This window comes from Astatotilapia calliptera, chromosome 15, assembly GCF_900246225.1.
Source record: "Astatotilapia calliptera chromosome 15, fAstCal1.2, whole genome shotgun sequence".
NCBI lineage: Eukaryota > Metazoa > Chordata > Actinopteri > Cichliformes > Cichlidae > Astatotilapia > Astatotilapia calliptera.
Window position 1 is genome coordinate 32772795 of NC_039316.1, and position 17029 is coordinate 32789823.

At 40.7% G+C, this 17029-nt stretch overlaps 1 protein-coding gene across 1 annotated transcript in view; it reads left to right on the forward strand.

Moving 5' to 3' along the window:
* Positions 1-2711: 2711 nt before the first annotated feature.
* Positions 2712-17029, forward strand: part of LOC113006858 (cAMP-specific 3',5'-cyclic phosphodiesterase 4D-like) — a 104053-nt gene continuing 89735 nt past the window's right edge. Inside the window, exons 1-2 of the mRNA XM_026143079.1 lie at positions 2712-2852; positions 14815-14865. Coding sequence (XP_025998864.1) covers positions 14851-14865 — 15 coding nt within the window. The 5' untranslated portion in view covers positions 2712-2852; positions 14815-14850. The remainder of the gene's footprint in view (positions 2853-14814; positions 14866-17029) is intronic.

Genomic DNA, 17029 nt, shown 5'->3' on the forward strand with positions numbered 1-17029 from the left:
TATAAAAATAGAATAAAAAGAGTAAAGGCATCATTAGTTTATGATTAAATTAACTTTGATTAAAACCTACTTACTTGCATTCTTGAACAGAACAATTACTGCTTGAACGTCATGCTTGATTAATTTCTGACTTCCTACAGACATCCTCAGTGTTTTAAACTTGTTTTAAATGAGCTTTTTGGCACAGTTCAAAAATATTTTTCTTTTGTTTTTCTAATAGCAGGTAGTCTAATAAATGTGTTATGCACTGGAAATATCAGAAAAACTGTGGGGCCACTGACAGAATCTTTATGGTTAAAACACTAAACAATAGGCTCATGTTCTTATTACTGATAGAAAAAATACTTGTGTATTTGTATGCACTAAAACAGGTACCGCTAATTATTTCTATGTTCACTCTAAAATTAATATCAGGCCATTCACATTAGTCACATCAGAAATGTTTCCAGGTTCAGGAAAATCTCGGGACTCATTTCCAACAAAAACACGTGCAATTCTACTTTGTCTTGCTAATCTTGATGAATGTAAACAGATTTGCTTATGCTTATAAACAGATTCAAATATAGAATTGGATCCTTTCTGCTTTAAATGCCTTAATAATTAATATCCCTGAGCTAGCCTGCACAAAAATGATAAAAGTCATATTTCTAGACATTTTAATTGTGGCTCAAAGTAACTTTTTTCATGAAATGCTGTCACACTGAGTCTGTGTGGCAAATCTGCTATCCTACACTCAATTTTGCAGTGACTTGAATGCTTTCCTGCCATTTCAACAAAATGATTTAATAAGTCAGTGTTTTGTAAATCGGGACGATGACATGCTGTGTACCAACTACATAATTGTGATGTTTTAATGAAAATAAAAACCTTGATGTGGTGTTTTTCACTTTCCTGTAATGTGTCCCTTGTTGCTACCTCAGGTTAAGATTACGTAAACCTTTTACCCAGCCAGTTATCTGGAAAACCCCACCAGCAACTTCCTTTAACCTACGTCTTCAGCTATGTACCAACATGCCAGAGCTCCTCAGACACATGACTCACACTCCAAAGATAAAGAGAAACATCTCCAGGGCTCGAAGGTGAGGATTACCCAAAAAGGCCATGACTATTTAAGAGGACTGGCGATTGAGGCTAAACCAAATGAGCGTCTGGATAAGAATGTGACTGGGACCTCATTACCAAGACATCCTGCCAATGAAAATATAAATGGGCTACATGAAAGTGTGACCACTCAAGCGGTTTTGTTTGTATTAGAACTGTAAATGATTCATATTTTGTGAGGAAACCCTTTAACCCTTTAAGAGAGACACAAAAACAAGCTGTGGGAATCTCAGATGTGAGGCATTAACATGAAAGCCTTGTTTGGTTAAAGCACAAGACCTTTTATGAGTGTAACTGAACTTTTTTGGATCTAAAGAGTTGCACAAGCTGACAGTGGAAAGTAAAAGAGAGGTTTAAATTCCAGAGAGAAAGACACACTCAGTGAAAAAAGACTATGTGTGCAACTCGTGCAAGGAAACAAACAGGGCAAATTAGGACTGGCTAAAAGATCGATCTCGTAAAATTCCTCAGATACCACTGCACTGCTCTTGTTTTATTGTTAATGCTGAGATAAGTACAGGGAAAGAAGCACTGCAATCAGGTCAGATGGCATATCAGGGAAAGAACTATTTGAGCATCTCTTAAACTTTGATCTTTTGTTATAATGATCCAAATCTGCTGATGAAGTTACTTTGTGAAAATAAATTTCCTCTAATATTCTGAGAACGGGCACAATCATTACTCAAAAGGAACGCAAAACAAACTTAGTAGTCTTAACGCAAACAAGTATTTAAAACTTTGTTCTTTTTCTTGTAAAATCTTCCACTTTTTTTCAATACCGGACTCAAACATAGACAAATTCACAACGATGGCTGATGGTCTGTAGCATACACTCACTGGCCACTTTGTAAGGTACCCCACAAATATCTATTTAGCCAATCACATGGCAGCAACATTTAAGCATGTGTACATGCTCATGACAACCTGCAGAAGTTCAAACTAAGCATAAGAATGAGGTAAAAAAAAAAAAAAAAAAAAAAGAAGTGATTTAAGTGACTTTGAACATGGTTGGTGGTGTCAGATGGGCTGGTCCCAGTATTTCAGAAACTGCTGATCTGCAGGGATTTTCCCACGCAGTCATCTACAGGGTTCGATCGTGCAGCCGACAGTTCTGCAGCAACCGTGTGTGACGCTCTCGTGTCAATACGGACCAAAAATCTCACAGGAATGACTCCATCACATTATTAAATATTCATAAATCTAAATAAATCTATGCCACGTATTAAGTGAATTATGAACACGTGTTAATGCAAAAGATAGTCTTATCCAGTACTAGCAAGGTGAGCGCAGACTGACAGTCCATAAAACGTAATTTTAACCAAAAACGTGGAGGAAAAAACAGAACCATATCACCGCCGATAAGTTTAAGTGACCTAAATAAATGACAGATAAACAAAACAAACGGAATCAGGTGTACGTGCCAGATCAATCGAATAGTAAAAAGGTACAAAGGCGCTTCAGCAGCCAGGTGCACTCAGCTGCACCGGGCGTGAAGCTGGCCTGCCACAGACCTCGTGGCCGGCGTAGTGAGCTTGTTTACGTCTCGCGGCTTCGCTTCCTGCCATGTGATCCGCTGGCTGACGTCGCAGTGACGGAAGGGCACGGACCTCTGCATGCAGCAGAGTTTGAAGTCTAAAAGTAAGTGACTAATTTGCAGCAATAAAAATGGATAAATGCAGTAGTGTTACCTGAGCAAGTTCGAGCAGTACTTCACTGTAAAGGCAGACGAGACAAGACGGCGGGTCGCTGCGGTGAGTGTGAAATAAGACTTTAACTTCCAGACTAACTGTAACCTGCACCTCAGATGCGCTCAGATGGGTAACTCCTAAACAGCTTTTTAACGGAGTAACCCGACGTTAAAGACTTCAGCGCTGACAGTTTTCTCATGAGAGAGGACATTTAGAAGAGCACCAGTTTCCTTTTCACACTCTTGCGGTAGCGATCAGAACCCTGCCCAGATACTCAGCATTGATTTCAGAGCGATCATAAAGAAAGTAACGTCATATCTGATCATATATAACACACTCACCTACTTCTAATAATAGTCATTGTGTAAAAAAAAGCAAACAAACAAAATCAAACATAAAAAACCGTCTACTCCATAAATGTTTCCATGGATGTTCTTCCTTGTAATCATGACAAGATTCTGTTGTAGTGGTATAGTTCTGCTCTATTACATGTCAATAATACTTTGAACGGCAGGATTTATTAAGCAGTTCGAGGGGTAGTTTCAACTGTGTGCGTTAAACTTTCTGAATAATTCATCTTCCCCAGCAAAGCCACAAGGAATGTTCCCTCCTTCTACTTCTATCTCCTTCCTTCCTCCATATCTGCTTCCTTCACTCTCTCTGTGTGACCCCCGCACAGACACTCAGAGCGTCTTCCTCATTTTCACACAGATCTTCCTTTCCTTCTTTCTGTCTCTCTTGCTTTCACCCAAAAAACTGACAGCAACAGCTGAAATACTATCTCGCCTGATCATCACCTTGTCGTTATCTCCCTTTTCTTTCTGACTTGTTTTCTCACAAACAAACGCATAGTTTCCAAGCCACGAGTTACAAGGAAAGCGGTCTCGACATCTTCATGTCTCAGCATGCACACTTGTCTTTGCCTTAAGCTTCTAATTGGATCTTGCAAATGTGGGTGATTTGTTATTTCTCTGCTGTATTGCTTGTACTTTGTTTACCACTTTGCAGCATTTGCCTTCCTGTAAGTACTAATATAATTACATTCCTGAAACAGACTGGGGTTATTGTTATAGAAAATGCTCATACAGATACATACAGCTGTTACCGATTAGGAATGACAGATCAGAAATTACTTTTCTAAATATCTGAGTTTTTAGAGAAACTCATGTTTCCCGGGTTTAACTCTACTGGAGTATGTTTTATGTTTCCCTTTTAAACTCCCTAAAACAAATGCTCTACCTTTACAAAACCGATTTTTAATAATAAAGGCGTGTGCGCTTCCATTTTTCCCCATTTCTGTGAGAATGTTTGAGATGGGGTGAGTTTTTGGTGGGTCAGCAGTGATTCTCTCAGCCTCCCTCCATCAACCCATTAACAGGAGTGATAAGGTCTCCCCAGTGTGACATGTGAGAGAGTTTTTCTCTGTCCCAGAGCTTTCATTCACACAAACGGGTTACATAATTCTGCAGTTTTCTTCTTGTTCTGTCAGACCCGTTTTTTTGCCATGGGAAACTTTTGAAATCCTGCAGTGTCATCAGTTTGAGAAACAAAGATAAACAAGGAAGAAAATGCAGAATGATCCGTGCCACCTGGAGTCATCCAGAGCAGCTTGGAGTTCAGCGTCTTGCCTAAGGACTCCTGAATCACGGACCCTAAAGTTAGGGGGCTGTACGACTGGAGGCACAGCCACCCGAGGGAGACCGTTCTCTCTGCATCCATTAGATGGCAGCCTGCCACACTGCTAATCCTCCTGCGTCCTGCTCTCCTCATCTGAGCAGAATCACAAAGCTTGTGCCTGAAACTGTATGACTCACTCTGTTTGACAGAAAAATGAGATTTGTCTTGTCACTTTATTAGAATTGACAATGGTGAGAAGAAGAAGGGGAGGCTTTGGAGAGAGAAAAAGTCACCGTGCCATTTATTGACATCTGACTAATTTACAGTCTTAATTTTATCAGCAGCGTTTCTTTCATGTAATTACTATTCTTACAAATTACGTCGGTCATGACTTGATTCTGACCTATGTCGCATTTATTGCGAGGATCTATTTGCGTCATTTTTCAATCATTTTAGATCAACCACTTGATTTGGGATATAGCGCCGTTTGTAAGTCATGCATGATTGTTGCGCAGACTTTTTCTAAGTCTTATCAGCCTAGATTGAAAGAAGCCTGTCTGCTATCTGCTGTGCGTCACCACAAATACCAGCATCAGAAGACGCCTTGGGTGTTCACTTTATGGTAGCAAGATTGGAGGATGTATAAGAAGGTGCCGCCGCTCTTATAGTTAATCATTACATGCTGTGCTGTACAAGAGTGGGGAGTTCAACTAACGTGCAACGTGCGATCTTTTGCAAGGCTGGGTCGCAAAGTAGTGTAAAATGAGAGCTGTTGATGCTGGGTTTACTTAAGCGAACGGAGAAATGTGCGCAATATTTTTATGCATGATTGCACTGGGTAAAAAGCGTAACACTCGATCTTGTTATGCTCACTTTGCCTGATAGCAGACAGAAGTTGCAACTTGTTGCACTTCTACCTTAAGTGTGGCGTCGCTTCCAGTCTAACTGATGTTTGCAGAGAAAGATGATCACCTTACTCCTTGGCCAAACCCCACAGTTTGACAAAAATAGTGACGGGTAATCGTCGGCCGTCACCCAGCTTCCATTGGGTTAGCCATGTGTGGTTTCGGTCCAATTTTATGTGGCAATCCTGGACCATCAACTCAGTGGAGTGCACCGATGCAAAGGTCTGGAATCACTTTTCAGCGTCTTTAAGTGGTTTAACCTTTCTACCACGCCTGCATTTAATGAAGCACTTATTAAATAGTCATTAGGGCTCTGATATTCTGCCAGCTATGCTTATAAACAGACCCATCTTCCAGCACACATTCTAAATAGCCATTGCAGACAATTGCACACATAACTAAAATGCTATTCGTGGTTCTATTAAGTAGTTTTGTCAGGGAGCCCTGCTTTTTAGAAAGTTGGTAGCTTACACCTTACTTGGGGTCAGGGTGTTCCCAAGTAAGGATTCACAAGAGATTTGTGCCTGAGAAACCCATCATCCTCTGAGCTGAAAGTCATCTCCTGTCAAGTAAAAAAGCCACCTGACATTATTTCAAGAAGCGACAGATTGCCACAAATAGACAGACCTTTGAAGAATTGTTTCTGCACTCTACCAAAAAGCATCTTGAAACCAGAACATCAAAAAAAGAAGAAGAAAAACCCTCCTGTTGGGGTGCGCTTCAAAGGACAGAGGGTTTTCAGGTCTCAAGAAGGTCCTTTTTACCTTATAGGCAAAAGCAAATAAAGACTGCAGCATCACAGTGAGCTCTCCAAAGATTAAAAAATTTGGAAAGATCCACTTGGTGTTACAACTTGAGATGAGAATCCTTCTGTCACAGCATCTATCTTCAATGGTTCTCAATAGCAGGCCTTTTTCACAGCACACGTCTTCATTTATCATGCAGTTGTAAAGTGGAAGCAGCTATTCTGAGCATAAAACTCCCATTCATTTTCCTTTTTCCAGTAGGTAGGACTTCATGACTCACACAGAGGCACCTCTGCAGCGCTCTTGGTTGAATCATCGGTGCAATTAAAAAAAAATATTGACTGTATAGGAATCTATACATTGGAGGTGGGGTTGGGGGGGGGGGGGGGGGGGGCATTTAACGATCTCTTCCAAGATGCATTTTCATTGCAAACTGCTGCCTTTTAAACCTTGAGATGTGCCCTAACGACACGCACACGCTCACTTTATTGTGTTGCGCTATCTCTGGATGATGGCTTCCCCTCTATAGAAATTTTAACTGGATCTCCACACTTTCCTCATCTATCATATTTGTGGTTATGATGGTGTAAAAAATACCCTCAGATACAGCAGGTGGATGCAGGGATGACGAAGGGGTGGATTTAGCGGGCGCACACGTCACAGGGAAAATTTGCAGCTCAAATTGAGAAGTGGTGTTTGGTCTATTGTTTGAGGGTAATGAGGTGTGCTACATGGACTACGCAGCTCAGTTTGATCGGGCCATCTTATTTCTGGTAATAGTGGCTATGTTTTATTCAGTAACAAGGTGGCTTCGGTCATATCAGCACCCTAAAACTGATGCGGTTAAATGGGATTCAACCTTTCTTAGTGTGATGTGTGAAAAAGGCCCATAAACAAGTTCTGGTGTACATCAAAACGAAGATCACATCCCCAGAACTAGTCCACATGCCCAGACCCCTACTGCCTTGCTCATGTTGCTAATGACCCCAGTGCCTGCCCCTGTGGGTGGTGTCTTTCTGGGAGAGAGGCCTGGCTCCAGGCATGGTCAACCAGCTCCATTTCATTCCGGCTTTCTAAGTTGAGCTTTTTCCGGCATCTGGATGGGATGATTCCTGGTTGCCTGTTTTTGGAGGTGTTCCTGGCACTCTGAGAAGAGACCCTGGGGTAGAACCAGAATGCTTTGTAGTGGTTATATTTCTCATCTGGCCTCCCTCGGGGGGAAGTGGAAGGTGTGGTGGGGAGAGAGATCTCTGGATTTCCCTGCAGCATGACTGTGGATAAGTAGAAAATAATGGATGTATCAGAACAGATAGGGATAGGTCTGAGTTTCACTCACATCAGTGTAGTTGTGCTTTCTCATAAACCGCTAAACTGAATACACCTACATTTTGTGTTTTTGTTAACAGTCATACCTGCTGCTTTATTACTTGTAGCTTTACACACAGCACACTTCACAGAATTACTCCTGTCTAACAAACAGAAAAGCCAGCATCACTGAAACTTTAGACATCATGCACTTTCACCTTTTTAATTGAGTTTAAAGTGAAACTATCATACTATTGTCTGTGCAAAACCCACAAACTCTGATAGTACATGTGTGTCTTAGAAGAGTTTCCTGTTTAGATTAATGATTAATATGCTGAGCACAGTTAGTTTTTCTCATTCTGTACATTCCCATCACTTTCATCTATCAGAGTGTGCACGTAAGCACGGCTGCCTTTGTAATGCTGCTCAGTCTAATAACTAATTCCACGTCTCTGGCTCAGAAACCTCAGATGTGTATGCATGTTTTATAGGATTGCTAAAGGTGCATACACATCTGAGGAAAGAAAGGACAGCGCCTTGTGGACAGGAGAGCTGTTCACTGAAGCAAAGGTCCAGGTTGGGCTAAAAAGGAACATGCTGGTGGAGCATTTTGTCTGACATTGCTGGAAATGGGAAGTTGGCATGTGTCTTGAATAGCTGCAATGGGAGATGATGGAAAAATTAAAGGCACCCCATGACACAATATTGTCACAGTACTTTAGTCCCAATTTTTTTTACTTTTTGCAGTATGCAGAGTATTGCAGTATTGCAATAACACTATCTATCTATCTATCTATCTATCTATCTATCTATCTATCTATCTATCTATCTATCTATCTATCTATCTATCTATGTCATGGTCCTGAGTCTGAGGACTCAGTGTTTTGTGTTTCCTTATGCTTTTGTTCATTCCGAGTGTGTATTCTGTTGTTATTTTGCCATTTGTTAGGTTTCTGTTCTTTGCCTGCCTGCTCCCACTTCTCTGTGTTCCCTCTGTCTGTCCATGGTGTTATTGTGTCTGCTCATGAGTCTGCCTGTCAAGTTCAGTGTCCTGTCTGGTTCTCTGTCTGTTAATTTCCTGTTTTATTCTGAAGGTTCATGTCTGATGTGAGTGTGTTCAGTTTACATTTCCCCTGTCCCGTCAGCTCTGATTTCTCCCAGCTGTGTTGCCCTCCTGTCTCTTATCCCCTGATTACTGGTGTGTGTATTTAAGCCCTGTGTGTTCTCCTGCCTGTTGCCGGTTTGTCTGTATTACTCCATGTAAGTCCGTGCTTTTCTGCATTCAGCTGTGTCGCTCTGCGTTTTTGTATCCTCCGTCAGTCTGCGTCTCTCTGCCTTTCACCCCGTGTCCTGTGGATTTCTAGTTGCTCTTTAGTTTTCCCAGTTTAGGTTTCCGTTAGTTTGTCTCATTATTCGTTTTCTGTTCCTGCCACTGACACCTTGTAAATAAACTCCACTAATCTTTTCATACACTGCTTGCTCTTGGGTCCTTTTTCCAACTCCACACGGCTCGCCTCGGCAGCCGTGACTAACTAACTAACTAACTAACTAACTATCCATCCATCCATCCATCCATCCATCCATTGTCTCTGTTGGTTTGATCCAATAAGATAAAGTTATCTCAATTTAGTCATTTTCCTTTTGTTCTTGCAAAATTGTTGTTGAGCTTGTCAAGAGTACCAACACTGTCACTAAAACCTGCCATAAATGTTGATATAAGATAGAGTTTATAGCTGCAGGGAGGGTGCTGTCCTATTTTTACGAGCGTGACTGAGCCATTAGCTTGGCAGCTCTGTCAAGCTAAGTGTGTCCAGTGTTGGATGGATGGTTTTTCAATTGAGTCAGTTTAATGTAAGTCTGCTCCGCTAACATTATGCATGAGATGAGTACTATTCCCAGAGTACTTTCATTTATTTACAGTTTTTCTCAGTCGCTTTGGTGCGTTTCTCAGAACACCATTAACATTTGCACAGCAGTTAGTGCATTTCCCAAAACAATTAGTGCAAACTGCAAAACCTAGTGGATAGCCTGCAAAAGCACGTCACATGCACAGAATTGATTATCCATACCTCAAAAGCAAGTATCCATGTCAACGAAACTGTCAGTGCCATCAAAATGAAAAGTCTTGACACCATCTTTATGAACAAGATAGTCAAATGGCATTGTCATGTTTCCACTATGACAGTTTATAATTTCAGTGTTTCCCATTGCAAAAACAATTGGTGACACCTGAAAATGCTGACGACAGCACTATGGCCTACCTGTACAGCCATCTGAAATGTGCAGTAAAGTTACTGTAGATGTTATGGGAGTCTTGGGAGTAACTGAGACACTGAATACGTACGTTTCACATTTCCATTGTGTAGAAGTGTTTGTAATCCTACAGAATTGTGCAAAAGAAAAATATGCTACAGTCACTTGTTCACTGTAGAATACATGTAAACATAAAATCACCAATTTGGTAGAGCCTCCTCATGAGTGACAGCTGTAATTCACCTGAGATCAGTTGTTCAATTTCGGAGACATTTCCAGGAACAATGATACAGAAAGGTATAGGATTTGCTTGACAGATGGCCAATATTTGGCATGTGATAACTAATTCAACAATTTTGTGTGTGATGACTTAAGCAATGGATGTATGACTATTAGTTTTATTGGGAACGACTATTCAGCATCCATAGGTATGATTACTTTTGACTGACATGACATAAGCAAATGGAAATGTCAGAAAGCAGCAGGGAAATGTATGGAAGCAACTGATTCATGTCCAAAATCATTTGCAGTTTGTTCAGAGAGAGGAGAAATTGCTACTATGATGTGCACAAATGACTGAGTGTTGTGGAGGTTGAACTAATAGTTATGAGAATTTCAATTCTGATCTGAGAAACGCACCAAAGCGACTGAGAAAAACTGTAATAAAGTAACAACATTTGGCATCCCTGCATCAATACAATATTTTCAATTCAATTCAATTTATTTTATTTATACAGCTCCAAATCGCAGCAACAGTCGCCTCAAGGTGCTTTATATTGTAAGGTAGACCCTACAATAATACATAGAGTGAAAAACCCAACAATCATATGACCCCCTATGAGCAAGTACTTTGGCGACAGTGGGGAGAAAAAACTCCCTTTAATGGGAAGAAACTTCCAGCAGAACCAGGCTCACCACACACAATATTTGAAAAGTATGTTGTCTCGACTTTTTTTTCCTCCACCCCTGGTAAAAGTAGACCATCTTGGATATAGAAATCTAAAAGTAACATAAAAATAATCAGAATCATTTTTATTGGCAAGTTTGTACACAAATCAGGAATTTCTGTGGTACAGAAATAGAATATAGAATATACTAAATTTTCAGTGCATATGTAATCTATACATCTCTATGTAAATATTAATATAAATGCACACAATAGGAGTATGTACTAACTACTTCAGATATTAGAATGCAAAAGAAATTGTTGGGTGGGGTGCAAAATGTGACAAGACTCTAAGGTGCAAAGAGCTCGTACTGAAGTTTAGTAAATGTGTGAAGTAAGTGTGTTGCTTAACGGAGCAGTTGTTGGGTTCTGGGTTTGAGCCATAGTGTCTTCACAGTCTCCCTTTGTTCATGTGAGCTTTCTCCAGCAACCTGTAGCAGTCCAATGACGTGCATGCTAGGTTCCCTTGTGATGTGAGTATGTGGGTGTGAATCAGCCCCAGTGTTCCTATCAGCCAGTGTAAGCTCTATTCCCACTGTGACCCCAGTTAAACACGCTGTTAAGAAAATGTTGCACTGTGTTCATCTGAAATGCTGCAGGAACAGTCACCTAAAATGAGCCGCAAGAAGATTGAGCTCAATCTCTGTCGCCTCTCACCTACACACACCTGGCCAGTTACAGTGTGAAGTGAGTACCAATGTTAGATTGTCAGTTTGGGGGAAAATCATAGAAATAATCTGAAACAATCTGAAAAGCAGCTCAGACTGACTTCCCAAATGTGGGCATGCAAGAGGCTGGAAAAGTACAAGAAAACAAAAATTGCAATGCATGCTTAAAGTTTGGCAAGGCTAAAATTTGCAAATACATAGTCTTTAAGCCAGAATTGTAGTGCACATGTGCACTGATCAGTTTTATAATTCTATGAAATCAGCACAGGAAGGTTTTCAGTTATGTGGCAAACTGAAACGGAAATGTACAAACTTGAAACAGAGAAAACTCTGGTGTCAGTGAAACAAAGAGCACAGAAGAAACAATAGTTGTGGCTCCAGTTTAATCATAAATTAGTCACATTTACCTGCAGAGATAAACCAGAATTTACTGTCATACTCAGCAAAGGCAGTGAGTCAATTTTTACTTTATAACACTTAAAATAAAAAATGACAATGTTCAGGGCAAATAGGGTAGCAACACACATTTACTTAGTTCAACTCAAAAGAGTAATATATGTGTGTGTGTGTGTGTGTGTGTGTGTGTGTGTGTGTGTGTGTGTGTGTGTGTGTACATTTATATATGGTGCAATACTACAATATATAGATAAACATGTGAAGCTCTTTGATGAAAGCCAGTCCATGTTTGTGAAACACAGTGTTTAAATTATATGTAGACCTGCACTTTCTGGATCTTACAGTCAGCAGAAAATAGGACAAAAGTTAGACTGATGGGCAGAGTTAGCAACACAGAGGAAGGAAATATTCAAAATCTTTGGTATTGATTGGTTCTGACATCAGGGGGAAAAAGTGTTGTTATTAGATCCTGGGTGTCCGCGTGTGCCAGCCCCACTTTTTAGGAAGCTAGGTGCTACTAAACATTGGTACTGACAGTTTCTACACATATTGTCTGGACAAACATGAAGCCGAGCGGTAGATTGAATTTTCTATTATGGCCCGGAGGGAAGTTTAATAATCCATGATATTCTTTCTCTCAAACCGACTAACGGCAGGAATTACAACAACTCAAACTGATGCTTGAAGCACAGTTTTCCTGTCCAGCTCTCTACATCTTGTCCCCCTGAGCTACTGCAGCTTGTAACTGACAGGCGTAATGGCAAAGCCGAGCGGCAAAGAGTAATAATCCGATGAAGTCTAATCCAGTCAAATGCTGCTCGAGGACGAGATGGCTTGTGCAGCGTGCGACTTTGAAAAGGCAGCAGGATCCTCTGCTGAGGTGATGATTTTACCAATTTTACACATTACGAGGAACACTTATCCGTCTTATGGGCTCAGGAAGAGATAATTTTACAGTGATGGAGGAGCAGAGTTTAATCAGGAGATTTCTGATTTCATCTTTAACGCCCAGACTGCACTACAAACTGGAGGTTTGAAAGAGGCTCCAGAGAGTGAATGCCATTTATGCGGTGCTAAGTTATGGGGAGTGTAAAGACTCGGGGCTTCGGAAACTTGACCTACACTCACTAGCCACTATACTGGGCCAATACTGACCACAACCTTCTTAGTAGTCAAAAACAGACCCCCTGCATAGATTCATCAAGGTGCCAAATACGTTCTTCAGGGAGTTGTGCTGCTGATTTGCCAGCTGCAAATCCATGATGTGAATCTCCTGTTCCACCGCATCCCAAAGGTGCTCTGTTGGAATGAGTTCTTGTGACTGTGGAGGCCATTTCAGTACAGTGAACTTATCATCACGTTCAATAAACCAGTTTCAGATAGTCTGAGCTTTGTGACACGGTGTGTTATCCAGCTGAAAGCAGCTATTAGACGATGGTTACACTGTCATAAAGAGATGGACAGCAACAATACCCATGTAGGCTGCCAAGTTTAAACAGTGCTCAAGAAGTCCAAAGTGTACCAAAAACTTTCCCTCTTTACAGATCCCTATCAACCTGAACATTTGACACAAGGAGGATGGATCCATGCTTATATTTTGTTTACGCCAAATGTCGATCCTGCAATCTGTACATCACACCAGAAATCGAGACTAATCAGAGGAGACAACATTTCCCAACCTTCAGTCAGCTGGTGTGGTCTTCTGCTGCTTTAGCATTCAGAGATGCTCGTTTCCATGCCTCGGTTGCAACAAGTGATTATTTAAGTTCCTGTTGCCTTCCTATTAGCTCAAAGCAGTCTGATGCTTGGTTCAAACTTCTGAGTTCTTAGCCTGTGATTGGTTGATTGGGTGTTTGCATGAACAAGCAGATGAGCCAGTGTACCTAATAAAGTGACTGGTGAGTGTGTACCACAGTAGAAAAGTAAAAGCCAAAGTATCTTAACTTTAGCCATTAACTAGAGTTTAGTTCAGTTTGAGGTGCTGGGAGTCACACACACACACAAAAAACACTGAATCCCAACACCAAATTAATGTTAGCTTTTTTTTAAATCATGTATTTATTTTCTATTACCTCTTTACTTTAAGGCCGCCTGAGTTAATGTAGCTGGTTGTGTATGTCCTCAGAAAATTAAAGCGCATGGCTGGAGGTGTTTTCACAAAGTAAATTCAGCAGCAGTTTTGGATCATTACAAGTTTTAAGCGAAGTTTAAAGTGCTCATCTGCCTGATATGCCATCTGACGTGATTGCAGCACTGTTTCCTCCTGTCCCTATCTCAACATCAACAATAAAACACAAGAGTAGGGCAATGGTGTCTGTTTATGTGGTTTCAAAGCTGATTAGGCCCGTGTCACTTGCTAGATGTACTATTTAATCTTACAGGTAAAAAAACACATAAGCTCTTTGTCGTCTCCTGCACAGTGCATGAAAAAAGGAAAAGAATCAGTGGCTTAAAAAGTACAGGAGAGTCATTTAATTGAAAAACATCTGTAAATACACAGTGCGTTCTCTTAACTGCGTAACTGGCAGTAATAAAATAACATTTGTCGGCCTGAATTCCACCCATAAGTTTATGTGTTGAGTCTAAACATTTATTCCTGAATATGAGATATTGAGAAGCACTTTGAGTCAGTTAGAAACTTCACCCCAGCCCATTGCCAATTTTTTGATTTATCATAGTTTATATGAGGCGCTGAGGAATGTCCACGTCTGCTAATTTGATTTGCCTTTGAAGGGGAGACGGCACATTTTGTCCCTGCTGTTGTTTGTGCAATATTTTCTGTTTATTGTGCTAGGTTTTATTATTCTCGCAGCATCCTTGGAACCCACATGGGCTGAACACTCTGCGAGAGAGAGAGTCAAGAATAATAATACAAAAAAACAGCACATCAAAGTAATAAAAGTGCTTTATCATGCTCTTTTCTGGCTCGATAGAAAGGCTCATTAGGCCTTTTGATGCCTCTGGCATGCTCACCGATCATCAGTATGTGGTAATGCCAGGTGGTCTTAATGAGTCGTGTGAAGTTCAATAATATTTTTTTTATGCTTTTATACTTTAAATCTCTTTTTTTTTTTATCAATGTGCTACTAGTTAGTTTAATGATCAACTTGGATTTATGTTGAATGTAATAACAAGTTTGATGAGTGTCACTTTAACACCTCTTCTCTATTGTTTCTTTCTTCCTTCCAGCTACTGTTTGGCTGTTGCAACGTTTAACCAGCATCAATGTCTCGGCTTGAGGTAAATAATTTGGCCGTTTTCTTTGTGCACACACACAAATGCAAACACACCCTTTCTACTTGCCTTATCAAGTTTGTTGACTTTAGCGATAAGTGTATAATATCCAAACCTCATTGTGACTGTGCTGCATGTGTGACACATCACCTTCCTGTCAGATGATGACTGGTTTGGACTGCCCCGCAGACGTAAAAAGGTTTATCTGTGCTTCAGGGCTTTGTTCACAGTTAGTTAATAAAGACAGTGAAGAGGGGGGCTACTAACAAACGCATGCACATTTAAAATCTCTTGAGCGTAGAGAGAAACACTTCAAAAAGGCTTTTGATAACATCTTAATGTAAAAAGTGTGAGCTTGCTTCAAAAGCTCTTAAACTGGATTGAAGCCACACAGGAAGGTTTAAAAGTTACACCAGTGAAAATTAAACTCCACAGAGAGGTTGCGTTAATACTGTGAGATTATTGAAAGCCGACTTTCACACTCACTAAATCTTCACAGCAGTTGAAACTGAAACATTTCATATTTCCACCTACTCATCTACCTAACATCCGGACGATCTGTTGGGTTTGGATTTTATTGCACAGCAATTTTACACCTCAAGAATAAGAACATGAGTAAAAAGGTTGAAAACTGGTATTTTGTATGTTTTTTGAAGCTTTAGTTGCACCTTTGTCTAAATGACACCTGCAGCAATAGAAGTTAGTTCACAAAGCTGGAAACATGACAGCTAAGCAGTAAATCCTGTTGCAGTCAGTGTATTGTAATGTAATTTGTCCAAGGACGTGTCCACGTGTCCACAAAAACAGGCACAGAGATGCCTGCACGGACCCTCGTGCTCACTGTCTGACAATGAAGTTTACTTAGTAACTCAGACCTGAGGTTAGAAAACGTTTGTTTTTTTGTTTTTAGGGGGTTTTGGTAAAGTTGGACGCTTTCAAATGAACAGAACACTTAACGTGTCGGCTCAGACAGGTAAAGTTGACTTCAGGTCATCCCAGCAGTATGCACCATGTGCTTTCTGCAGTTGTCCTCTGCAGGCTCGCAGGAAAGCCACAGCACCTTTTACTTGAAGCTTTACAAGCAGTGTTAAGGTGTTTGCTATGTGTTCATGTATACACACACACACACACCCAGCAGGGCAGCACTATGCCCTGTGCTTTCCTGCCATCAGTATCAGTATCCTGTCCAAGAATACTTTGGTACACTTTGAACTTGGAATTGAACCAACACCCCTTCAATTAAGCAACTGAGCACAGACTCCTGTGCTCTGTCCTGGACTGCACACAGGTACACTTAGACACCAAAATCAGAGCTTAGTTGTGATCTGTTACGGAAAGCACTGCAGGTTGTTGCAGAGCTGCACATGGAATAAAACTACTCTCAGCAACAAAAACAACAAGTCTTTTTCCAACAGGTAGAGGTGGACATCTGTTACTGGCCTCCTTTTTCCTCCCAACTATCACTAAATCCTTACGAAAGAGTAAATTACTGGGTTTCTTTTGCTAAAATTGTAAGATTTTGACCTCATTATGCAAAGAGCTTTCAGCTAACAGATGGTATCTTACTGTAAAACAAACTGCAGCATCTCCCTGTGTAAGTGTTATTTAACCCTGCGTGCAGCTTGCTGTAATATTTCTAACACTAAGCTTAGAAAAGTAAAATTGCTCTATGTTTGAATCCTGTTTACAGTTGACTGAATTACAGACGAACAAGCTACAAAACACTAATCTCAGAAATGTAACCACCTTACAGCCTCTGGCTGTAGCCGCTGGCTTTCATGTAAGTTAACTTTTGAAGTGACGTCTGGAAAATTTCAGCTTTCATGAAAACATGCTGTTTTTCTATCTGCCTGCAGAGTTAATCATGACATACACGCACCTCCAGAGGCAAAGAGGGGTCTGAGGGGGAGATATCTGATTGGCTCTATTTCTGGAGCGATGCTAATCACGCTCTTTGCACCTCCAGGTGGCATTAAGCGTACAGGTGAACATTGCCAGTGCAATGATGCACAGATCACACAACGGGAAGGTTTGCTGAGCTCCCCTCCCCTCACCGTTATGATGGTTGGATTCAGTATTCATTTTCCCATTTTGAGAAACAGCATTGGCTGTGATTGCTTTCATAAGTTCAAGAAGGATCAGTGTGTCTTGTTATCTCTGATTACATCAT